The sequence below is a fragment of the Haemaphysalis longicornis genome, unplaced genomic scaffold, assembly GCF_048455015.1.
Source record: "Haemaphysalis longicornis isolate Haplotype H1 unplaced genomic scaffold, Haemaphysalis longicornis Haplotype H1 scaffold_12, whole genome shotgun sequence".
In the NCBI taxonomy this organism is placed as follows: domain Eukaryota; kingdom Metazoa; phylum Arthropoda; class Arachnida; order Ixodida; family Ixodidae; genus Haemaphysalis; species Haemaphysalis longicornis.
This window is the reverse complement of record NW_027526225.1, coordinates 56,072,775-56,097,702: the sequence shown is the minus strand read 5'-3', so window position 1 is coordinate 56,097,702 and position 24,928 is coordinate 56,072,775. Positions and strand designations below refer to the sequence as shown.

Genomic DNA, 24,928 nt, shown 5'->3' with positions numbered 1-24,928 from the left:
TCGTCATCGACTGGGACCAGCTTACGCAGTCCCCTCAACGTTATGCGCGCTATAAAACGCGTTCCCTTCGCCGCTCCGCCTATGCGTCGCATCTACACAGGGGTTCCCGCGAGGGGAGGTGGGAGTTTTCCATAAGATTTCTAGTAGCACCAATTGGAGACTGTTTAATTGGCACTAATTACAAGCAGTCTGCACAAATGAACGTGAATTTCTCTTCTGGGGCGGTATTCTCGAGTTTAGTCCCTTTTGCGCCCCTTTCAGAAGTGTCCCTTTTGGCGAGCCCTGATTGGCTAAAAGCAAACAGCAGGTAGTGACGTAACGCAAGTGCGGCAAACCTACTGCCAAAGCCTACTGCTTAACCGGAAGTACGTCACGATGAAAGGGGCGCAAAAGGGACGTTTTCAAAAGGGACAGTTACGAGAATACCGCCCCTGTTATGGGTCAAGGCCTGGTGATCAAAGATTTATTCCCCCTTTCCCTCCTGGTGCAGGTCCAGCACGGCCAGCTGTCCAGCCGCAGTGTGACCATAGTGGAGCCCCTGGTGCCCAAGATCAGCCACTTTGGCCTGGCTCGATACAGCCCGCTGGGCAAGGTAAGGCAGCCTCAGGCTGACTGGCCCCAGTGCTTGTGGGTGGAGCGAGAGTTCTGGATCTGCGTCTTTCTTTCGTAGAGGCTGGACTTCACCCGGTGGATGGCCCCCGAGACGTTGCGGACAAATTCCCACACGGAAAAGAGTGACGTGTGAGTTGGCACACTTGCGCAACCTTGTCCAAAAAGGGAATCTGTGAGGCAAGAGGGGCTTGCTGCCATGACCATGACCTTATCCTTTTTTTCTGCAGTTATTTATTTTTTTTCCCAGCTGTGTTTCGTTAAAATTTCTTCTGGTTGTATTAGCAGTGCGTACCAAGCAGAATGCACTATGCACTCACTTAAAATTTTTTTCTTTCTTGTGGCTTACCGATGTTGTTGCAAATTTTGGAGTTGAACGATTTTTTTGTATCTCTAGTGCAGTCTCCGCTGCACTTGAACAGGCTCTTGTTGCCAGGGCAACATGTGTGTGTGTGTGCAGTTTGGCTTTTTTGTGGTTTTCCAGGGACCAGCCATGTTTTTTTTTTTCTTTTTTTCTTTCCCCTCAAGATTTTGTCATGCATGCATGTATAGTGGCATGATACGGTGCAGGTAAGTCTCATAATTTTTGTAAAATCTTTACCAGCATGTCCGTTGCAAAATTTACAGGATTCGTGAGACTCATATTTCAGTTTGAAACTTGGACCGAAACCAACAATGTAAATGGGACCATGTTTTCTGAACCCTGCAGTGTGGTGTTTTGCTTGTTCACTGAAGGTCTCCTCAATTTGGCTGCACTTTGTGCACTAGTTCACAAAAGTGTCATGCAAGTGCAGCGCCGGTTCTTTCAGTGCGATTGCAGCCATACAGTAGCACTTTCCGTGCAGCGACTGAATTGGGGGCAAAAGTGCACAAACGTCGTCTACTGCGGTCCATGTTTGTGCGCTCGGGTATTTTTTTTTTGTTTGTTTGTTTGTTTTCGAAATAGCGTCATCCTGCACTCACCTCGTGTTTCGTACTCAAATGCACCATCTTGTTGCACGTGACGACCATTCTTGTCTAAAACAGGAAACGCTGTCGTTTCTACTCAGTTTACTGACACAAGTATAATGCTGGAGCCGTCTGCCGCACTAAAAACCGCGCCAAAGCACGCTGCACCTTGCCCGAGGCGAGAACTCGCACAGAGGCTAGTGCAGAAGTGTAGAAGAACTCGTACCGAAGGGCAGGTGGCGCTAGCTGCACTGGCAAATCGAGTGCGAGAGTGTTGCACCGCCTCAACTGGTGCAGAAAGTGTAGCCAAATCGAGGAGACCACAAGTTGCGTGATAGGGGAGCGACTTCGTGTGACTTCGTCACTCTGGCAGGCTGTTTGCAAAGGTGCTTAAAGTTTAAGCGTGGTGTGTGAGACACGGCTTGTTCTGTGCAGGTGGTCTTTTGCGGTCCTAATGTGGGAGACATTTACTTTAGGTAAGTGCGCAATAGAGCGGCTCGTGTCGTGCCTTTTTACACTGTTTAAAATTCCCACTTTGTTATCAAATTTGCCGTCGCAGGGTGCTAAACCTAACTGGAAAATTTAACCACAGGAGGCTTAGACAAGTGAACCTTTATGTTCTCGTAGTTGAACTTCTTCATTCAGCAAGTCTGTGAATTCTAGTCAGCCCAGCATGTACTGGTGCTCCAAAAAGTAAACTGAGCACGGGTTGGAGATTCTGAGGGTATGTCTCCGCCATGTGCTTAGTCAGCAACTTCTGAGTGACTTTTCAAGAAAGTCATTCTAGAATAAAGTCGCGCCGCACATATTCTATTTATGCTGGCAGCCACATAAAATAGAAATTATTCTAATTCCTTGAAGTCGTGCTCCGTTTACTTTTTGGGGCACCTGTACGTTTTGGAATGGCAAACGTTACTTGGCCTTATCTGTGGCTCTTGTGGTGCCTTGAAGGGATTTACTTCAACGTGCTTTCCTCCTATTATTTAAAGTTAAGGCGTGAATGTTAAGGCCAGTGAGGTGATAAGCTTTGGCAAGCCCCTATGCAGCGAGAAGAAGGAAATGATTCCCCCCCCCCTACGTTCATTTTGTAAGGGTTGAAAGACTAAAATCAGAAGTGCTTATCAATAAGGTTTGAGATTAGTTGTAATGTAGACTAACATCATCCTTCCGTGTTTCCCGGCCACAGCAGCCGCTTTTTTGATGGAGGCGAAAAGCAAAAACATCTGTGTGTGCGAGATTTCAGCACACATTAAAGATCCCCAGGTGGTCAAAGTTAATCCAGAGCCCTCCACTACGACGCACCTCATCACCTTGCATTGCGTCGGCGTGTTATACCCTACAATCAATCAATCATCCTTCCGCGGTGCAATGGCTGCCAGGCAAACGTGGCTATTGTGACACTGCCGTGTGAAGTCGGCTTCTGATATCTGATATAGCTGTGTTGGTTTTGAAGCATCAGACTAACTCAAAAGCTTGATTTAAAACGTGATCCACAAAAGGGCTCTGGGTCTGTATTTGGTGCCAACAAGAACCGGCAACATATTCTACGTGCGTGACTTGTATTTGACGGGCTCCGTGTATTTCTCAAATTCAGCGAACCATTTGCAGCCAAGTAAAGCTTCGTTTATGAATTCGAGTAATTTGTATTTTTTTTCCCTTCCGTTTTGATAATGAAAGTGAAGCTTCAACGGGGTCATGGCGGCAAAATACAACCTTGTTTAAGGTAAAAGAACTAGCATATGGTAAACCACTCGACTTCATTCCAACTGCGAAAGGCATTTTTTAACCAAAATAACGTAAGAAATCTAAAAACATTTTCAAATTTATTGCTACACAATGTCGGGAGCATGCAACGGAGCGAAGAATAAACACATATATCGTAAAGTTCCAAGTGAATGCCCATCCCCGAAACATTTCCCACCGAAACATCTTTCTTAGGGGTGAAATATTCAGTTTACTAAAAGACCCCAAAAGGTCGCCCACGTGCTAAAATTGGTGGCTTTGGTGCGGATGAGTGAACAAAATAAACGCCCAACATCTCTTCATGTGTTGATGCGCTCACTTATTGGTCCCTTGCTCACTTGAGCCGAAAGTTTGCCCATCTTGTATTTTTTCTTGATATGTCCGCAGTTTTGGTTGACGGTGCGGCCACTTTCTTTTAGTTTTTCGCACCTGATCCGATAGATCACCCATCCCATACTCTTCACTCGATATCTCTGCACTTTGGGTGGGTGTTCTTTTGGAACTTTAAGGTAAACTTTACTGTGTGGATTAACTGCACTTTAGCATTCAAGCGATACGGTCAGATCGAACTGGAGGCGCCACTACAATTGCCCATTTGCGTTTCTCAACAGTGGCCGCCAGTTGCACCGGCAAGTCCCTGTGACGTCATAAATACCCAGCAAGAAAGAGGCTGGGTGTCACCATGGCTTAATCTGTTTTTTTTAATGTCGAGATTGTGTGTTTCAAGTTTGCGATATCCTTCATATTATTGTTATTGGGAAAAGGCAGTCTTTTGAACAAACCAAACTTGTATTTTCTTTTCATAGCCCTTTCAACAGGACATGAACTGTTGAGATTAGAAAAAAAAAAGGGCTTAAACCTAAGTCTGTGTCCGTATGTAATTCACAATTTGAATGCTGTCACAGTCGAGCGGTGTGTCCCACTTTAATCCATGCAGGTGGTAGTCCCTACGTGGACTTGGCTACCGCGGACGTGGCGGACCGTGTAACTCGGGGCTTGCGGCTGCCGAGGCCACGAGGTGTTTCAGTTGCTTTGTAAGTGAGACGAAACCAACATTTACAGCATGAATCCATTTGAAAGCAAATAGCTGTTTGGGTTGGATAATCCGCGGTGCATGATCTTGAGATGAAAGTAGATGACACAAGGACAGGACCACGGAAGGACGAGACACGTAGGTGGGCACTAACTCGCAACCAGTTAGTTGTTAAGAAAGCATTACTCTTAGATTTGCTTTCGTGACGATTAATTGACTGCTAAGCCGGCATCTGTCGTTCCATGTCTGCGCAATTTAATTAAATGTATTACAATGCCACCAAGATTACTTTCATGATGACGCTTTTAGATTGATGGCAAAAAGCTGATTGCGCAGCTTTTGTTGAAGTTGGTGCCACAACTTCGATTTGCTATGTTTCTGAATGCCATTTTTGACAGAAGTAGTGCTTATAGCTGTAATGCTGCCTCGATGAGTGAGAAGTTCCAAAGGTTGTAAGTCACGCCATTTGGGAAAGTTAAATGCCCGATATTTTCTGGCGCTAATATAATTTTGCATTTGTAAGAACCATGCGTATGGCCACTTGTAAAAAATTGGTCTCCATTCAGGCAGAGCCATTATTGACAGAGAAAAGCTCATAAGGTTCGTAACCGTGTAATTAGAAAAAAAAAAAGCATTGCAACCTGCAGCTGACCATTGCTGCTTTTCTAGAAAATGAAGCGCCTTGTGATGTGAACGAGGGTTCACAGCACGGAGGACAAGAGCGGCACAATGGGCACGACAAGGGCTGCTAACTGAGATGATTTACTGACAGAGCTGCCAGAAATTATGCTTAGGGTGCACGAAACAAAACAGCGAACTCCTTCCGTCCTTGTGCTCCGCACCGTGAAATTGCATCGGCAATGTATCATCAACTCGCACCCAAACATCCCGCTTCATAACCTCACACAAAATTCTTATCCCTAAGCTCATTGATCACATGTTGAGTTGGTTAATTTGCTCTTACATTGCCGTGTATCCTTCGTCAGCCTGTATTGTTTTAAGCGAAAGTTCTGAACGGCAAGAGAAAGGAAACGCAGACCAGTAGATGCATACAGTTAAACCTGGATGTATAACCAAGTTGACAAAAATTCGCAAATTTTCGTTACATCCAGGTATTCGTTGCATGCAGGTTTTGAGTTAAGGCTCACTTGAAGGAAGCAGAAACGAAACCAAAATGCTAGACATCTGTGATGGTGCAATAACTGTTGAGGATTTATTTCATAGTGAAAAACCGCATGATTTGCGGCTGCTGCTTTCCCACAAACTTAGTCACTACACGGCACTCCAAAAAAGCAAGGTCACTTGCCCCCATATTCCCAAACGTATTTTAAGTATCAATTTTGCATTTTGACACCTTTTGGTGCCTTAACACGTTTCAAGAATCAAAATTATGCTGAACGGGCGCCTTTTCGCGAACTTGATGCTCTTTTCCGCACTAAAAATTGTTGAGAGGGTTCTAGCTGGGATACTGTACTGGGCGGCGATGTTCTTCTTTCTCGCCGGGGGGGACCGTATTTAAAATTGCGAGCTTGTCCTGAAAAGACCAAACTTTTCATTTTCTGGCAGCAGAACTCGTCACCGGCGAACTGACGCCACAGACAGCAGTGCAGATGCACGACTAAACGTCGACAGGCAGGCCTAGCACCTAACCCACACCGCATCGACACTGAAAATGCGTGATAGTTAGCGGTGCGGGTGAAGATGTCAAAATTAGTGCATTTCCCCAGCCGATTTTTCAGAAAAAGTGCAAAAAACAATGCCTCATCCGCATAGCGAACTCGTTACATCAAAGTTAACTGTCCCAACGCCTTCATTACATGAGGTTGCAAACACATGGGTTTCAAAGGAACTGGCAATGGGAAATCGAAAAACTTCGTTAAATCCAGGAATTCGTTACATCCAGGTTTAACTGCTAAATGGAAAAACTGTGCAAAAGACAGGACCAAGGAAGACAAGACACAGGCACAGGGTCCTGTCTTTTGCACTGTTTTTTCCGTTTAAGCAAAAGTTGTACCAAATCAGTGACCGTGTGGTAGAGCTTCTGGCCATGATACATTTTTCTCCCATTTCCATGTATCGTACTTCAGGTCCAGACGTCCAGGTATTGTACATCCGCTATGTGGCAGTTCAAGTCTAGCGTAGTGCCAAGGGCTGGCATTCAACACTTTTGAGCTCGATTCGATTGATTTTTCAGGCACCGGCTCATGGAAGAGTGCTGGCGTCCACAAGCCAGGGACCGGCCCACTTTTCAGGAGCTGCACTGTTCACTCCAAGCACTGCAACCGGTGAGAAAGCCTTCTGTGGTGTGATCGATTGGCGCCCGGGACTGTCTGCAACTCATAACCAGAGTTGCGTGCTTTTGTCAGAACAGAAGGGGAAAGAAATTTATTCACCTGAAAAGCTAACGATTCAGGGAAGTGTTGAGGGGGCTGTCAAGTGGACACTGATTCCACTTTCTAACCATTAGACTTTTGACAGCAGTCACTGTCAACAATTTTTCATTTGCAACAACAGTCATTGTCAACAATTTGGCGACAATGTTTGCATTGCATGCAGATTTTGACCAACCTGTTTGTACAGTGTTGCGATGTTCAACGTAGCTACGTAAGCGACCGTGCAGCAGTCAACAACAACAACCGTCATATTTTGGGGCTTGTAAAATTTAGACAAGGCTGTTGATAAAAACGGTGCCCTGTAACCTCTTTATAATGTTTGTTATTATGGCGTGACATGTTCTAGGCGTGACGCATCCAGTCATTGGCGATATTCTATACTTGGCCAGCGGCAGTTACTTAAAGGAGCCATGAAGACAAAATACAAGTTGGGTCTATTAGAAAGACTGCTTAGTCCCAATAACAATGACAGCAATATCGCAATCTTCGAACAAATAACGGAGATATTGAAGAAAACGTCTGAAGCAGTTGCGACTCCCTAGCCAATTTCCCGCAACTTTTCAGGACGTCACGGAATCTTGTTTGTGCGATTGGCGGCTGCCTAACTGACCTGTCACGACGACACGACTGGACGTCTGTAATGGGGCCTCTAGTTCCATTTGACCGCATCACTTGAATGCTAACGTGCAGTTAACGCACTGAAAATGATGTTTTATTGTTGGCCCGTATGACGCCATTCGTGCTCATAACCCGTCACTGTGGCGCATAATTTGAGTTTTTAATACTTCTTGCTTGTTTTTCGTTAAAAAAAAACATCTTTTGTGGCTCTAATGGAGCCGAGTGAGATACTCAATTCTAGTTCTTTCAAATTAAACAAAGTTGTATTTTCTCTTCATGGCTCCTTTAAGTAGGGCTTGGGGTGCATCTGTGCATAGAGCTGTGGCATGTTAGTACTAAGTGGAATAGACTGACTTGTAGGTGCAAGTGAGACCGACCCCCGGCTACAACCTCGACTCGACATTACAGGGGGCGCTCCAGTTCACCTACCACCAGGGCTACGTCTACGACAAGTTCAACCCCTTGGCCGACGAAGCGTGATGACTCAGCAAAGAGGGCACGTCTACTCCAGTGTTCGCCAGTGGCCTGGCAGCTGTTCAGTGGAAGAGCGTGGTGAACACTTCCTGAACTGTGTGTGCCAACACACTCAGGTGACTCAGTAACAGAGGGCCGCATCTCATGGCATACGAGGTTGGTGCGGAAGCATTGCGTGAATGGGTCCCTTCCCAAGTTGAGGCACCGGTGTGGTCACCTCCTATTTCCGTCCGACGTCATAAGCCGTTCTTTTTTTATATATAACGGTTACTTTATTGTATGACATTGCTTATTCAGGATTTCACACGGGCCTGGAAATGGCAGACTTTTTTTTAGGGCTTGCTGTGGACTCAATGGCAGCTGTGAGATATGTTGGGGATGGCGAGACCTGTAGTATTGGGCGGCATTCGGTGCGTACAGTGCTCTGCGCAAGATCTGTGTGTGTTTGTACTCTGCGTGACTCGTGCTTAACATTCGAACGACAGAAGTACAGATAGTACTAACACTTATTATTGTTGTTGCCCTGTTAACTCTTTCGGGACCGCTCCATAGGCCATCGATCACATATGATCGATGGTTTCGCGAGCCTGCACAATACAAATTTTCGCTCGGTGCAACACCTAGCGACATCTAGGAGATAGTTTGAAAACTGGAGTTTTCTCTTTTGTGAAGTTTCTTTTTTTATCGCCAGCGGCAACGCATCAGATATTTTATTCTGACGGGCAGTGGTTTCGAATGTAAACAAACATGGCATCATACTCGCGCAAGCGCGATAAGAAATCTGCCTCGTCTCGTCTCGCATATCTTCGCCTTCTACTGTGGATTTTAACGGTGAGAGTGGCACTGAAGAGTCGGAATGTGGCTTTAGAGATCAATTTTCAGCTCGAAAGAGGATTCGGATGTTGATCAGCCTGGAACATCAAATCGCGCTCAAAGGTGGGTGTTGGTTTCGGTTTGAATTGGCTCTGGAGTAGGTATGTGTGCTCTAAACATGTTCGGGCTGGTTTATATTTGTTTGCTAGGGTGTTAACTACCTATGCTGGTGATCTACTGTCACCAGCGCAAAAATGGACCAAGTTTTCGCTGAGACGAGAGCCCGGCGTGTACCTGGGTGACAACGTAGCCATGGTCCTAGTGCCAAAGAGATCACACAAAACAAAAAACCAGTTTCACCTAGCCACATCAAACTTCCGCGATGAAGAAACAAAGCATTGTGTGAGATTTCGTATATTCTGAAATAATTTTATTCTTTTTGTATATTTTTATATTTACGCTCTTTTCTATCTTTTTCTGTAGTTTTTTTACGAAGTTCTTACTTTCAGATTTTTTCATGGTTCTATCGTCAATGTTGAAGTAAAACTTGGTATTGTATGTCAAAGAATATATAATTAGCTGCATTTTGGTATATGCTAAGGCCGGATGGAGCCTTTGCTTTATGTAATAAAAAATTTGTACCGAGACCTCCCTTTTTCATCACTTTTTCTGGCGGTCCCGAAAGAGTTAATGGTAGAATATTCAGTGTCCTTTTTCCCTAAAAGCAAGTGTTTAAACAGTTGTGTGCAGTAACCTAGAGGTATAGGTGTAACGCGGAGTAATATAAATGACTTTTGTCTTCTGGTTATTAAAAAGTGAATGTTCAAGACAGACATATTGACCGGTGTAAGACAAATAAGGTTTGAAATGCTCACATTTCCTCCAGCTTTTAAAATGGATCCAGTGAGCTTGGGAAGAGCACAAATTTCAGAAAAATCTGTGAGCTCTGGCGTTAAACGCATTATCTACTTATCCAATGAGTACATTCGCTCCCTTAGATTGTAGGGATTTAAAATTCGGACAAGAGATATGAAAAGTGAAGATTTTTTGAGGATATCCTTTGTGCATTGTTAGCCACTGCGGTCGATGAAAACGTTACGTGCTTGGGAATACAGTCAGTGAATAATGACTCTAGTAGTTGCAGTCATCAGGGCGCGTGAGAGAAAGTAAGCAGTATCACTCTTAAAATGGCGCAAAATATATTATTTTTTAAATTTTATGCCAACGGTTATTTAGCGTATGTTTTGGTGAGAACAATGAATATGGAAGTCTGCATTGTAGCATATTCTGTTAGAACCACAAAATATTGATAAAAATGTTCACCCAAGTGGGAGAAATGGCTATGGTATGGTATAGAGAACAAATATCCCTAATGCTTAGTCACAATTTTAGACACAGTTTTGAGAGACAAAGTGCTTCTGGTATTTCTTCGTAGCGTAACTTGTTGGTGTGTTGAGACGTTCTGTTGTTCTACATTCGCGACAGCGTAGATTTTTTGTTTTTTCTTTCTTTTTTTACTCCTGTCATCTGTAAGCACTTCAAGTGTAAAAGCATTTCAAATTACAGCAGCCAGAAAAAAGGTGAGCCATCATCAAATCTGCAAACATTTCTTTTTTTTTAATCAAGTGCCAGTACACGTAGATAATATGTACAGTCTTCATCAAAATTTTCTGGGCCTTGCGACAAGTAAACAGGCCACAAAGAATTCAGAATACAAGCTTGCCTATCAATGGGTCTAAAACGTTTTATACCAGAAAGCTGGCAAAGGCACCTGTCTTCCTTGCTGCCACAAAATAATCAGTCGCACCTGAATGTTAAAATATCGCTTTGAATTTTATGTGGTTCAAAAACTTCGGTGTGGCCTAGAAAATTGTGACAAAGGCTGTATACCTTGTTGTCATCCCTTGCCACATTGCGTTAGCCAGCCCAAGTTCATCCAATCCAATCTAGTTTCAAGTGAAACACATGATGGCATAGTCTTGTCTCGCGAGCTTCTTGCTTATTCCATGAAAAGTACGTTCTTTTTTTAATTTTCAACTGGTGTTTGTGCGTGTTAGCTGTGGTAATGATGTTAAAAATGCAGCAGCTACCTACCACCTGCCATTTCATGTTCATGGCCTACATGAACATTTCGTGTGAGAACTGATCATTGACCCATCATTGACCCCTTCGGGTGTGACCTACGAAACTGTGCTCTGAACTGGTCTATAAGCGATAACGTTTAATTTGTAGCCCCAACCTGAATGAGAATTTTGCCTTACACAGACCTCATTGATTGCTTTGGAGGAGACGTCCACTCAGGAAAACAATGCTTGTGAATTTCACTGTCATGGTTCTTCAAAGTTTAAAATCAATCACCTTGCACTTCATTTATACATTCCATTTGTTGTTTGTCTGTAATGGCGATAAAAGTATGGGCAGCAGCTGAAAACTTTGGTACAAAGACGCAGAGCTGAGGGGAGTTTTAGTGCTAATTGGTGTGGCGCTTTTGTTAGCAACGCGTCATTTGATCAACTGCTTGCACCACGAAATTTAGCATGGTTTGATTGCCGAAGAAACAGGGACTCAACAATTATGATGAACTTGTGACCGTGTGACACAACTGCATAGAGATACATTGAGAACTGACGTGTGACGAATGCATGGATCAGTGCGTTTCATGAAATAGCTGCCAGGTGTCATAAGCATGTCGTAAGGGTGCTATGCACATAATGGTAGACCTGTGCCATTCTGGGACGCGGCGTCATGGAGTTTCACACTAGTAATGCTAGAGGAAAATCTGTCGCTGCAATTGAATGCCGTTGTAGTTGCCGCCATAGCAGCTGGCAACGTTCATATCCTACTTGGCTTGGCTTTCCACATGGCTTCTTCTCACTCTTGAAGGCAAAGTCAATGAAAAATGGAGACATTTTTGTTTTGGTCATCTTGCCTGAAGCTTCTAAAAAATCCCTGACAAATAAATCTTTTGGAGCTCCACTTCTGTATTGATTTTATTTTATAAAACAACCTATTTTATAAAACAACAAGAATCTTTTAGACTAATACATTGTTTTTTTTTGGAGCCATAGGCAACTTTTGAGCTTGTTGGTAAGCCACACCAAGGACAAGTAGAACGTTTTTGTTCGATAAATGACGGCACACGGCTCACGTAGACACAAGTGCCAGATTTCCCTCTAATAAATATTAGAATGAAAGTACGCCAGGCGTAACTAAAAGCCTGTGTATGTGTGTGTGCAATGTTTGCACCAATCTTGTGTGCCCTGCAGTCATGTGGTACGGTGAATGCATTACTCAAGTTGTTCTTGCGTCTGTTTTGCGCTTGCTTTTTACATCGTCTGCCGCGCTCAACGCATACAGTGCGGAGCGCGCGGCAATGTTTACATACATTCCAGGGCACTCACTGCCGACGTCAAGATCTGAAAGATTTATTATACCGGTGCTTTTGTTTTGTATTTACACCAGAGCGTGCGCTACCAGCATGCTCAGATACTGTTACTAAATAAATATAAGCCTTTTTCTCAACTGACTGCTTCCTTTTTTCAATGGGATCGGAATACCTTGGACCACGTTTTGATGCGTGAATGTAGCTCGCCAAAAACATAGCTGCGTTTGTGGAAGTATTAGTTTGGGGACTTATTCTTGCACATTGTTCTGCACTCAGCCAGCTTAGCACTTCAGGCTTTCGCTTTGAAATTTCATTTTGTTATGCATTAATCAGGGGTGAGACAGCTGCACATATTGCGCCTTTCTGATACAATTCCATTTTCCTGCGCCAAGCTTTTCCAAAAGCACGAAAATGGCGAAAATTGCGCCAAACTGCTCCAGAAGAGCCTCAACGGCACGGATTTTGATGCTCATGTCAGTTTCGGCGGGGACGAAAGCCTCCCACATCCCGGTCACCGCTTTTATCGTCGGTCAATCGCAAACACAAATGGCACAAATAGAAAGACTGAAACGAAGCAAGCGATAGCTTCTAAAACTCGATTCGCTTTCCGTCCGGGTTCGCTGAAACAGCCTTCTCGATTAGGCATCGCTGTGGCAACAAACATGGCCGTCGCATGATCTGGCTGCTACCAACGCGCTCAGTGCGTATCGCCGATATTTTCCCTGGTTTATTTTACGCTATCAGCTGGGTTCCAGTCTATTCATTCTATCTGTTGTGGCTCTGAACAGTGACAGTAAGGCGGGGATATGGTTTGAGATTGGTGCCAGATTACGGGAAGTTGGGCGGCTTGAAAAAAAGTTCATTGAAATGTGGGGCCTACGACTTCGACGTGGTTTGTCCTTGAGTGCGAAACGCGGTGCGCGCGTCTATAATTGGGTTCGTGCAGTGGAATTTTTGGCTTGTTGTGCTGTTGTAAAATGCTGAGGTGTTGCTGTGCTTCGAAGCGCGATCGCGGGCCTCGGGGATGGAACGGCCGACACGAAAGTTGCGGGCTGTGCTGCGGCACCGCGACCTGTTCAGGCATTGCCCTATAGCTGCAGGACTACACGGTTGCCATAGAATGCGACTATAACACTTGATGTATGCAAGGTGAAATTTAATGCCAAAATCTAGGTGGCTAAACATTAACGCTACTCAAATGACCATAGGGTGAACCTGCGCCCCGGGGACTGAAACGGGTAGGCTGGTTGGGCTATGCAACCGTTAGCTCGAAGCTGCTCAACTGTTGCCGTGAATACAGTCGTTTGTACAACGCAGCCTGGGATTACAAAAATAATAATTTTAGCATCAAAACAGCAAAAAAACGCCACAATTGCGGAACCCTTAAATTTGATAAGAGTTTTAGCAGTCCGTCTGTACCGTCGTGTACGTAGTTACCGTGCTCACCGGGACTCGTCTGGGCACTTGGGCATTCGTAGCCGTAGGAGGATTAGTTCCGCAGACCTGCCTAGCTGCCTTCACCTTGTCCGCGCCTCCTCGCCCTTCCGTGCACGCAGGCGCAGACCGATCCAGTAAACCCGGTAACAAAGTAACCAACAGAACAGACGGACTGCTAAAACTCTCTAATGTTAATGGCAGTTTTCTTGTCAGTGTTGCGTGCAGGCGCAACACAATATCACCAGTTAGGAAAAAGGTAGTGCAGTCAGTACTTTGTGATACTCTTAAAAACTCTTTCAGGTAAGGCTGTTTGAGTGTTCTGTGTATTCAAAACTGATTGAAATGTGCACTTGACCCTGCAAATTGCTGAAATAATTTTTTAAGCTCACAAGACGATGTATTAAATGTCCCTAACTGCTCCAAATCAAGATTCTTCTGCTCCAAAATCGAAATTTTGCTGCTCCGAAAACTGCTCCCAGATCTGTTTGGGCTGTCTCACCCCTGATTAATACTAATGTTGTTTGATGCTCATGTGGGATGTGGGCACGGTTCAGTGCTTTGTTTATACGTGCAACATTAAGGGCTACTTGCTTCTGGGTGCTGTTTGTTAGCTCCACCTGTTAGTACTGCTGTTTGCACTCATAGCTTCTTTGTAGTGGCTTCCTCCCTATCACAAAAGAAAAGGTGAGCTGGGAAATGAAAACAATCTCTGCTTCTTAACTTTAATTTTAGGCAAAGCAAACGCTGAAAAAGAAAAAAAATGCTTCAGAAGGTCCAATCATCATTCCAAACAAAGCCTCAACCTGCTCTTGTAGTCTCAGTTACAAGTTGGGCTTCATGCAAAATAGTCCCCAACAAATAGTGCTCTCTTTCTTCACTTGGTGAGGTTCACAGTGGAGTACCAATTGAAGTTTTAGCAACACCAGTGTCACGCACAAAAACCGCGTTGAAAGGACGTCTTATTCCAGGCCATAGGTTCCTTGTGCTTTTACAAGATGGCTGGGAAGGTGTCGTGCTGAACTGCATCCGATAAGTCACGCAGCGCACTATAGTATGCATTTCTATGTGCCACAGCCCCAAGTGTCAAGCACACGAGTGATGGTCTATGGCTGCAAAACCAATTCCACCCACTCCTTTTAGAGGTTGAAACAGTTGACAGATTTCGGCAACAGGTGCTCTCTATATTGGTGGCTAACGCGCCTACTACCAAACTACGCATTCATATGGTTGGATCTCCGGCACAACAGACATTCCGGCAGTACAATAAAAGCTCGTTAATTCGAATTGAAGGGGATGCCACATAGTTTGAATTAATGAAAGTTCGAACTATTGAAAGTGGAGCACAAAAGCCGTGCAATGCTATTGGGAAGCAGTGGAGCAAGCAAGAAACTGAATGCTTGAAAAAGGCTGCCATTGAAGCCTGCCTTGTGGGCTTGAAGGGTATTTTCTTTTCTCAAACGACCAAAGATAGCGGAGGGCCTCCTTTTCGCGTACCCAAAAACTGACGAAGAGACTGGTAGCATTCCATCTGGTCATTACTTCTGAGCGAAAGCGGCACTGGTACTTCATCCACCACCTCCTCGTTGTCATCTGTCGGATGCCCGACACCCTGAACTCGTGTCCGCGTTATACTAGTCCACAAGGAAACTCCTTCCAAAATGCCCGCTATGGTGGTTTTACATTGCTTTTACCCGATTTAACTTCTCTCTCTGTTTTCTTCTCCTTTACAGAGGCAACGCAGCCTCGTGTGTAAGCAAAGGGACATTTTTCTGGCCGTGCGCCAGGCCCCAAGCTGCCAGCGTAATGGTGCATAGTTCGAATGAACTATGGTGGAGACCTCTCGCGTTCGAATTAACAGGCTTTTCAATACATAGGCTTATAGGCTTGCCCAGCCCAAATTGTACACTTCGAATTATCCATAAATTCAAATGACTGAACTTCCAAATAACGAGCTTTCACTGTACTGTAAAAAGTGCCGTAATCGCGCTACTACAAAAAGGCCAACACTTGTAAACAAAACCCTGTTTATTTCGTGTGGTTACACATGTCGATATACACACTTGTGCGCCGGTCTTTAGCCACGACTGGCTTGACAGACTCCAACAATAAGTTAACTGTGCATCCAGCCTTTAAGTAACTGCTTGCAGTAACCATTCGGGGGGAAATGCACAGTTTGCAAGAGGGGAATGATATAGACGTCGTTGGGAAGCCGTAACCTTAAGTAGATGGACAAGGGGTGATCTGGAGATGCAGCCAGCTGTCAGGATCAAATATGTACAACACAGTGATGATGGGAGGAAATCAATGAGTGTCTCGGAGGTTCATTAAAGCATTTCATGTTTTTTTAGGGGTGGGGGGGGGGGTAAACACGGGGTAGATTTCCATCTGACACCTTCATGTTCAAGAAAAATTGACACACCTGACGCATGCAACATCTTCAGCAGTACTCAGACTCAATGATGGATAGGACCAATGCAAGTATTTTTGCAAATGGCATATTGTAAAACGGCCCACAAAGGTGAGACACTCAAGTTATAACACTTACAATGTCAATACAAGCCATTTTGAGCCACCCTGCACTTTGTGCAGTTTTTTTTAATTTTATCCACCATTCCCTAGTTTTTACTGAATGGTAGAATATAAAACAAAAACTCGGGGGGTGACAGTTGTGTCAACGTGGCACGGACGCAATAAATCCTTCTGGTGCCTTCTGCGACATGCTACTTTTTCAGGCAGTTACATTCAAAAGCATCTTTGAACAGAACAGTTTTTTTTTTTTTACTGCCATGTGTTCGTTTCTTTGCATGATCTCCCACTGCACACCAATTTAACTCATTATACACACAAGGTCATCATAACTGTAGCTGCAGTGTACACGGTCGACTTGTACGCTTCCTATTGCTGTGCTCAACTATTCTTATTTTAACAAATACCTAGTTTTTTTTAACAGCGAGCAATGACGTATTGTTTTTTTTTTTTTCGACCGTAAAACAACATCTCGCCTTAAATGCGACACGCGGCAAAATCGAAACCTGCGAAGTAACGTCAGCCGCATAAAGTTTGGAGCAAATACAGTCGTTGGATGTTGCGTACCATTTCCTGAACAGTACAGAACCAACTTGGTGCAAAGTATTAGTTAAATATGGTGATCGGCTACACAAAGCCACAAATAAATGTTTACATTTAGTTTAGAACAATTTTATGCCCATAAATGCACTTGGAAGTGCCTGGGCTCCAACACAGCCCATTACAATTGGAACCAAACACTGCACCTCAAAGCTGCGGAAGTTGAATCGTAACTCTTTTTTAGTAATCGTTCGAAAGAATACCACTGTTCAAAGTGAACCAGCAGGCTAGTGCTTGCAGTTAGTGCAAGTTCTGTATTGTTCAGGGAATGGAACATTGTTATTATATTGGGGACAAAAACCTTGAAATAGAGTTGAACAGTCAGCCTTGTAAATAACATCCTTCTTCTACTTTGTGGAGTGATGGAAGGGGCGCAATGGGGGGCAACATTTTGTGAGGTGCTCAAGTATTGAGCTTGCCCAATGCTCCACTGTTCCTATGTGTGGCTCGAGACGTCTGCAAGAGTTGATATCTCAGCTGGTGCGTAAAACCTCTCTTTGTTTTGTTATTTCCACTCGTACAAACAGCATAACACTAGGGTTAAGGAAACCTCCAAGGACGGGACACAACCAGAACCGCTCAACGCTTTTCGTCGAAACATTGGTACTCGTTGATTATCAGTCTCAACCGCGTTGCAATGCCGTGTTCACAGACTTTCTGCGACGAGTCTGAGACCAATAACCTAACGGCCCCATTGAATGCTCCTGAGATCACCATTCACAACATTTGTGAAGCTACTATCACCTTTATGATGCTACAGATCTGCTTTCACATTCAAGTATCACGCGTCAACTCAATCAGACAAGGCTGGTATGAAAGAAAAGGAGGACTTTGACGAGTTACAACATTGAAATGGCACAGTAAACACGGAGTGTGCTTAGTAAGTCGCTGCAGGTTAGGTTGAAGTAGGGCTTCTGATGCCTTGATTATTGAGTTCATCTGTGAGAGTCTGCAGGATACGAACTCATGAACAATATGTACTCGCGAGCCATCACGTGACAGTCGGTCTGTGCTCACTTGTCATCATACTCGTGTTTTCACTCCTCAGAATACCATACGGCGTTGCACTCTTAAAAGAACCACACTCACTAATCAGTTTAAGTGCAAGTGAGTACACTCACGAGTGAATGTGTAGCAACTCTCTCGCACTAACTAAAGATGAAACGGTGATCATAGTGAGAAAGGATGACTGATTCCGTGCACCATAAAACTCAAACTTGGCATCACTGAATAAAACAAATGCTTTCGTGACTAGACATGTGCAGTAAACAGTAAGCACTTACACACTTAACGGCATTTGAAAAAAGGACCAAGTTCACGCAGTTTACAATTGTAAAAGCTGCCTCGTGGTGTCACTAAACTGAATAGTTCACACAACACGTAACAAAATAGCGATTCTGTTCAGCATCTACTTGTAATAGGTACAACCAAAAAGTCGTAAAGAAATAAAAAAGCAAACGAAACTTTCGTATAAAATTCTTCAAGCTGGGTCAGCAAAGAGTTGGGAGAACCCCACTAAAATGTGAGTGCTTTACGCGATTTTTTTTTTAAACAATGGCACTTTCTAATAACGGTAACTGGAAGCTTTAGGATAATAAATTGCTCAACATCGGCTCCTGTGAGCCACTGTGTGAACACATTAGTTTCATCATTTGGCATGATGCCTTTCTCTGCGGAGACCTCCATTCAAATTCCCCGGCCTCAAATTTTAAACACCGTTACTGCACAACACACTTGAGAAAAAGTTCAGCACATGACTTCCCGTTGCTACGAAGGTGAAGCCGCATCAAAAGGCGTCCTTGATGTTTTGCAACTGACGCACAGCCAAATCGACAGGAAGGTCAAAGTCGAACGCCGCTAGTCGGTCGAGGGACCTCAGAGCATCGTCAAAACCTGTAAAGAGAGAGAGAGAAAGAGAGAGAGAGAGAGAGAGAGAGAGATGAAAAAAATTCAAACACCAGGGTTGCCAAACTTATCGAGGGCATCATCATCAGGTTGTTAACTAAATGGTCAGCTATGGTCATTCATAAATTGCTGCATGTGGACAGCCTCCCGTACTTAGTAATACCAGTCCTTCAATGCTTCTCTGGTCATGAAACTCCCGGCCAAGTTTTGTACGGGGACAAAAGCTACCACGAGTGGCGCCACTGCAGATCAGAGGGCATCGGGCGGCCGCCGCTGCTCTGTAGCTGGACCGGCAGGCAGGAACGCAGTAGCTCCATGCCCGTTAGCACCAAATTTTTCCGCCCCTCACAAAATGATAAGTCCATTTGAGCGGCCCACGACACGTAAAGCGAAAGCACACTGCTGATAAGGCGGCGAGCGTCTGTTTTATCTTACTCCGTGGTCCGTTCCCTCCCAAACGCGCTCTGACCACGCCCCCGGCTGCCCTCCGATCAACACCAGCGTCGCGGCGCAGCAGCGTATGAAGCTCTCCCATAGCGTGACGGCGAAGTTTCATGAGCAGAAAGGCATTGAAGGACTCTGGTAATACTTTACCTTGCATGCTTCGAGACACTTCTAGCCACTTCACCCAAAAAGTTAAACCACGAGGTGTGACCTGCAGTGCCACTACAGGGAGGCAAACTCACCTGTCTTGCGCACGTAGCTCCAGTGGACATAGTACCGTTCCACAAGGGGCTTGCACTTAAAGAGCAGCTTCAGCCAAGCCACGAGCCTCTTCTCGCTGAAAAGTGGTGAAAAAGATGCTCAGGTCTCAGCAGCCCGGATCACAAATAAATTTCTCACAATTTTCCTTTTTACTTCCCGACACAGTCAGCGCAAGTGTATGGTAAAATGTGATGAAGCAAGCTTTCAACTGTGCAAATCTGCAGACTCTTTCTAGACATCAATGACCACAAAGTTTTGGAAAAGGAAAGTAATAAACTGAGCTTACTGAACCATAATGCGACGTGAACTGACAGATAGGGAAGCTGGAAGCAAGACCATACACAGGTAGCACATGTTTTTTGTTTTGTTTTGTTTTTTGTTGTTGTTTCCGCAGTTTTGCACAGTGATCAAGCATAGCTGACACCATCTCCTTTGTCATTTGGAGAAAAATTTTTTTTCACCAATATTTTAGTCACTGTAAAAAAAAATTGACAGACGTATGTTATGGTACGCTGTATGCATGTACGTTTGTGTTTATTGGCGCAAAGGTAGCTGATCACATATATTGAACAAATTGTCACGTCTAACAAATAGTTATAATCATATGCAAATTTCTCTTATAGCATTTTCATAAAACTTTAAAACACTGTAAGTGACGGAATCAGCATAAAGGGGCCCCAAAACAGGGCTTCAGTAAGTAGGTAGCAAGTTGCTGTATGCCGAGACAGACATATCCCCGTATTCAGAAAGTAAACCTAACTTGTGCTTTAAGAGGGCAACATCCATGGGTCTTTGATCAAACACTTTATTTCTACAGCATTGACGATGAAAATTGGAGGACGTATGTAGTTTGCCATTCTGATTGTAGATATAAATTTGTTTTTGCATACAACGATTATATTCAATTTTTATATTTGATTTTTTGACAGCCTTTAGCAAATAAACTGCTGGAGGGATGGAACTGAACAAGGTACCAGTGAATGTGCACAAGTCAACAAGGGCAATTATTATTCTATCTAGCCTGAGGCAAAAGTTATGACTGTTTTAAAGTTTGGATTTGAAAGGTGGGAACCAGAAAAACCAGTGTTGCCTTCCAGGCCCAAATTTCAAATGGCTGTAACTTCTGTTACAGACAAGATAGAATGATAATGTTAGTCTTATTGCACTCCTTCATTTGTGCACAGTTTGCTGGTACCTTGTTCAGTTCCATCCCTCCAGTAGATTTTTTACAAAGGCTGTCAGAAAATCAAATATAAAAACGAATAAATTTAACTATAGCCGTTTTACACAAAAACAAATTTTATATCTACAATCAGATTGACAAACTACACATCCCCCAATTTTCATCGTCATAACTGTAAAAACAAACTTTTTTGGTTTGTAACCTTTTGTAAGTGTCCGAAAAGGACCACAATGTTTTCAAAAAATGGCCGCATATCTGCTCCTTTCTTCTTTCGTTGCAAATGTCGCCAAAAGACGATAGTCAACTGCTGCCCCTGCAGAGTAAAGGCCTCCCTTCTCTTTCCCACTCACCCCTCATGCTGTTCCTTTCCCATCTCGTTCCTCCCTAGATAACACGCTAGGGGTCTGCTCTTAACTTTACCGCGTTCCACTGCTCCAAGTCGAGTGCCTCGATGGCAGCGCTGCCGTACGGCTGAGATGCGCATGAATTAAGGCACCCTACTGCAACATTTATAGAACCTCGATGCCCTACTGCGCGAGCATTCCAAGCGGAACGTGTATCCCATCTAGTGGAACTTTTCGTCGCTAATGTCGTTTGATTTCTTAATTAAACGATGCCAGGAGGTATAGTGCTGGCAACACCAGGCGACGGTTTTCTCCTGTTGATCTAGTATTTCATTTGCCATCGCAAAAACCAAGCGTCCATGAATTTTTTAATAAAGGAACACAGCAAATACCACTTATGTGTTGATTTTCTGCCTAACATTTGCATAATGTCTTGTTCTTGTTCAACGATGTTGACAAGTATGAACACTGACACCGGACTTAGACGTTTAGATTTCGCTGTGAGTACATAAGACTATTGCGCAGATTTTACTTCACTTTGGCCGGGTGGCTGAATCGAGTCGCAGACAGACAGACAGACAGGCAGACCAAAATTTCTGTGTTTTAGTAGCCCATGAAAGACTATGGTTTTTAAAAAGGCACCGGCGTTTTTCAGAAGCCTTCCTTAAGCTGCCCTTATCAAAGGTGCCCTTGTTGATGCACACTAGGCTCCTGCGAACGATGCTAGTGCACCACGCCAATTTGTGTACGGCGCGTGGGTGGACTTGATTCTTGCATCAATAGGGAAGAATGCTGCCATGGCGGTAGCTTCGAAGCGCTTGGATCAGCCAGCTCCGTCGCTGGTGAGTCCCCATTGAGAGCTTTAGGCTTAACGCCGCAGCCAATATTTGATTGCCGCTTGCACTACGTCTGCACATCACTATCCATTGCATAACTTTTCATCACATCCCCTGTCTCGCATGGGTAACTTGGTTTGCCCGATTGGTTGCGTTCTGGCAAGTGTCGACAAACTGTAGCCGCCCATGCTGGTGTCGTTCTATGCGTGGAGGCAGCGCCATGGTACTGACGCTGGCAGCATCGCGTGCCGGCCGGGCCGTTGTGAGGGTGTTGGCACGGCCGCGTCCGGACGGCAGGCGTGTGCGTGGATTGTTTCTGCTTATAGAAAACGCTTCATTGTTTGCTGCTTCATCAATTTCTCGCGGACAACATGCGAAACCTGACACCTCAGCTAAGCTATCCTCGTAGTCTGCAATGTTAAGTCGGGGAAAGGCGCACTTAAGACAGGTCGCGAGCTACCGTAAGTAGCGCTTACTTTTCAGCCCAACAAGTTCACAAAAAGGCACCCTTTCAGCAAAGTTCAGTTCTTGAAACGGGGTAAGGCGTTGAAAAGTGTCGGGAGGCAAAAGGTAGGTTTGTGAATATGGGGGGTTAGCCTGCACAAAACTACTGGCAGTTGCTTGTCCCTGAACGACACCATACCCTATCAAAGACCATGGAGAGTCACCTTTACCACTTAGTCCTGTGGCCCATGAAAAACCTAGCAGGAGACGGAGACATGCAATCCAGAGGGCCGCTCTAGTAAAAATAATGCACTCGGATGTCTTCCATAATGCCCTCAATGATGCCCTCAATGATGCCCTCAATGTTTTTCTTTCTCTTGCCTTTGTGCCAGAGAGCATCTCAAGAACTATGAATTTTCTTTTTTGTTTTTTTAGCTTTTGGGATTTATAGACTGAAGCTAAACCTAGGCTATGAGGCACGCAGTTGCGGAGGGCTCCGGATTAATTTCGACCATCGGATTAATTTCAATCTTTAATATGAGCCAAAATGTTGACACACGTGCGTTTAGCTTTTTGCGTCTGACTGAAAAGCAGCCACAGTGGCCACGATCTACGCTGCCACTGATGGCACAAGGGGCTACTCTCTGATTGCCTGCTGCTACACGTGCATAGCCCACATTCCTTTTAAGTAAGAGAATGGGAGATTATTTCAGGGCCCCATAACCGAAAAAAGAGAGCATGAGGAGAAACAGTTTACAGATAATCATTGATAGTAACTTGACAAGTGTTGTTGGAGCCAGAGGCGGTGTGGAGAGAGATGTAAAGTTGCACTTACTTGAGAGCAGCGCACACGAAGGCCTTGAAGTGGGAGTCGTAGCTGCGCTTCAGGGGAGTGTGGCTCGATATGACGTTGTGCACAGCTGCCAGCAAAGCCTGCACAATTCGCGACAGGGTTACAATTAGATGGCTTCGGCACGCTCCTGGAAGGTTGGCTAATCACGACACTTTATTTGGCACTTTGCAAATAAGTTTTAGAGTTCGGGCACTCCAGTTTGAAGGCTAGGGATACGACTGTACTCGGATGAATGGGGAACCCTAGCTTATTTAGTGGCTCTAGGGAACCCCACCTTCCCGACACATTCTCCCGGTCAACATCTTTGTGCAGTTTTGTAACAAAGTGGCCCCCCGTATTATCAAGAACACCGCAGCCCTGACAAGATTCCGGGTGCTTCCTTCGTGAGGATGCAACACGTCCACCATATCATCAATATCACCTCATTCCTGAAACGATGCTGGGTGCCGCCTTCATAAGGATGCATGGCATATTAAAGGAGCCGAGATTAACTTGGGGTGGCTGCAATTCTCTAACATGCCCTAAAATTTCATACAAACAAAGGTGTTCTTGTTTTCTTCGCAACGTTCGAATGATTCTGAGCTGCTACCATAAACTGAACACATGATCACAGTCACGGGTGTCGGAAGGGGGGATAAAAGGGGAACGTCCCCCCCCTCAAACAACACCAGCACTTGCCCCCTCCTCGGAGCCCTCCTCCTCTAACCCCACCATTCAGCGTGTTCGCCCCTTTCGAGACAAAATCCTAGCGACGCCCACGATCACAGTCTAAAACAGTTTTTGGATTGTATGCGCTCTTTTTAATTTTCAATTTTACGAAATTAAAAAGAAGCACCGCAGTCATCTTTTGAGACTTGGCAGACAACACGGTAGGCTGGGTAAGGGCATGGCTATCATGAAACCTCGGATCAATTAATGCATTTTTCCTTCCCTTTCCAAATACAGTTGACCCTCGCTACATTGAACGGGCAGGGCACAGTAAAGATCTGGCTCGCTTATGCCGACTTTTGCTAAATGAGGGAGCTATCTTGCGAGCAGCCCCATTTTCAAAACTAACCTACCTCGAGGTTATCGTTAGGTTAGGTTACAACATCTAGATTACATACAACATAAAACATAGAAAATTTATATTAAAATTCCATCTTAAGGGATTTTGTTTAAAGGGACACTGAAGTCAAAATACAAGTTGCTCTAAAACGATAGAGCAGCTCACCAAGAACACAAATATACCATTCTTACGCGTAGCTTTTTTTAAAAATAAGGTGGAAAATAGCGATAACGTGAAGACAGGCGCTGCCGCCACTGGCTGTATAGTGCAACTTGAACTGGAAGTAGTTAAAACGTCTGCCGTGCGCAAAGTCTTTTCTGGCTTCCACTGGATGGCGCTACTGGTCCATACTTGGGACGGCGGTACTGCTTTTCGAGGAAGCATGCAAGTTACGCATGAGTGGTTGGTTCGACGTCAACGTCTGCGAGGCCTCAAAAGAAGACAATGTTTTTCTTCAACAAGCCATCAATACTGGTCACGGGTCTCATTAAGGAACATTTTGCTTAGTGGTCCGAGCTGCAAAGGATGTGGAAGTTCGGGAAAGCACGACTGACTTGACCAAAACCGATCAAACCGCTTGGTATGCAGTAGTGTTGTACTTGGTTGCTTCTATGCCGCTATACATCACCGCTGCCTCGCTTGCTCCCGGTTTATCACGACGCAAACAGCGCCTGCAGTCGCTGCTTGCATCACATCTGATCAGCATTTGACTGACGATTTCTTAGCAACTAAGGCACCGTTCAGCACCGAATCAACGGCAATAAGGCTGTGGGAAGGCGAGACTTTCGTTTGAAACCAATTCCTGGCTGCCTTCAGTGTCCCTTTAATGAGAGCCCATTGTAACGACTTTTACTCGCTGGTGCCAATGGAAGAAATAAGTCCATCCTTTATCCCAAGCATGTCCAGTTGCTTGCCATGAAAGAAACTTATTTATTCCACTGAACGCAAAATTTTCAGGTTCTTTGGCTTCGCAAATGCAATTTTTAAAACTTCAGCGTCTTCGCTTTTAAGGAAATTTGAAAGACAAAGAA

At 44.6% G+C, this 24,928-nt stretch overlaps 2 protein-coding genes across 6 annotated transcripts in view; one reads left to right on the top strand and one right to left on the bottom strand.

Moving 5' to 3' along the window:
• Positions 1-12,153, top strand: part of LOC144162681 (tyrosine-protein kinase receptor Tie-1-like) — a 53,709-nt gene extending 41,556 nt beyond the window's left edge. For both annotated transcript variants that reach the window (XM_077693317.1, XM_077693316.1), the window contains exons 12-17: positions 491-592; positions 671-741; positions 1,993-2,033; positions 4,238-4,334; positions 6,528-6,618; positions 7,753-12,153. In XM_077693317.1, coding sequence (XP_077549443.1) covers positions 491-592; positions 671-741; positions 1,993-2,033; positions 4,238-4,334; positions 6,528-6,618; positions 7,753-7,824 — 474 coding nt within the window. In that variant the 3' untranslated portion in view covers positions 7,825-12,153. The remainder of the gene's footprint in view (positions 1-490; positions 593-670; positions 742-1,992; positions 2,034-4,237; positions 4,335-6,527; positions 6,619-7,752) is intronic.
• A 3,307-nt stretch (positions 12,154-15,460) lies between these two features.
• Positions 15,461-24,928, bottom strand: part of LOC144162679 (RUN domain-containing protein 1) — a 42,289-nt gene continuing 32,821 nt past the window's right edge. For all 4 annotated transcript variants that reach the window (XM_077693313.1, XM_077693314.1, XM_077693312.1 and 1 more), the window contains exons 15-17: positions 22,832-22,929; positions 19,171-19,265; positions 15,461-18,472 (exon numbers count right to left, since the gene is read on the bottom strand). In XM_077693313.1, coding sequence (XP_077549439.1) covers positions 18,366-18,472; positions 19,171-19,265; positions 22,832-22,929 — 300 coding nt within the window. In that variant the 3' untranslated portion in view covers positions 15,461-18,365. The remainder of the gene's footprint in view (positions 18,473-19,170; positions 19,266-22,831; positions 22,930-24,928) is intronic.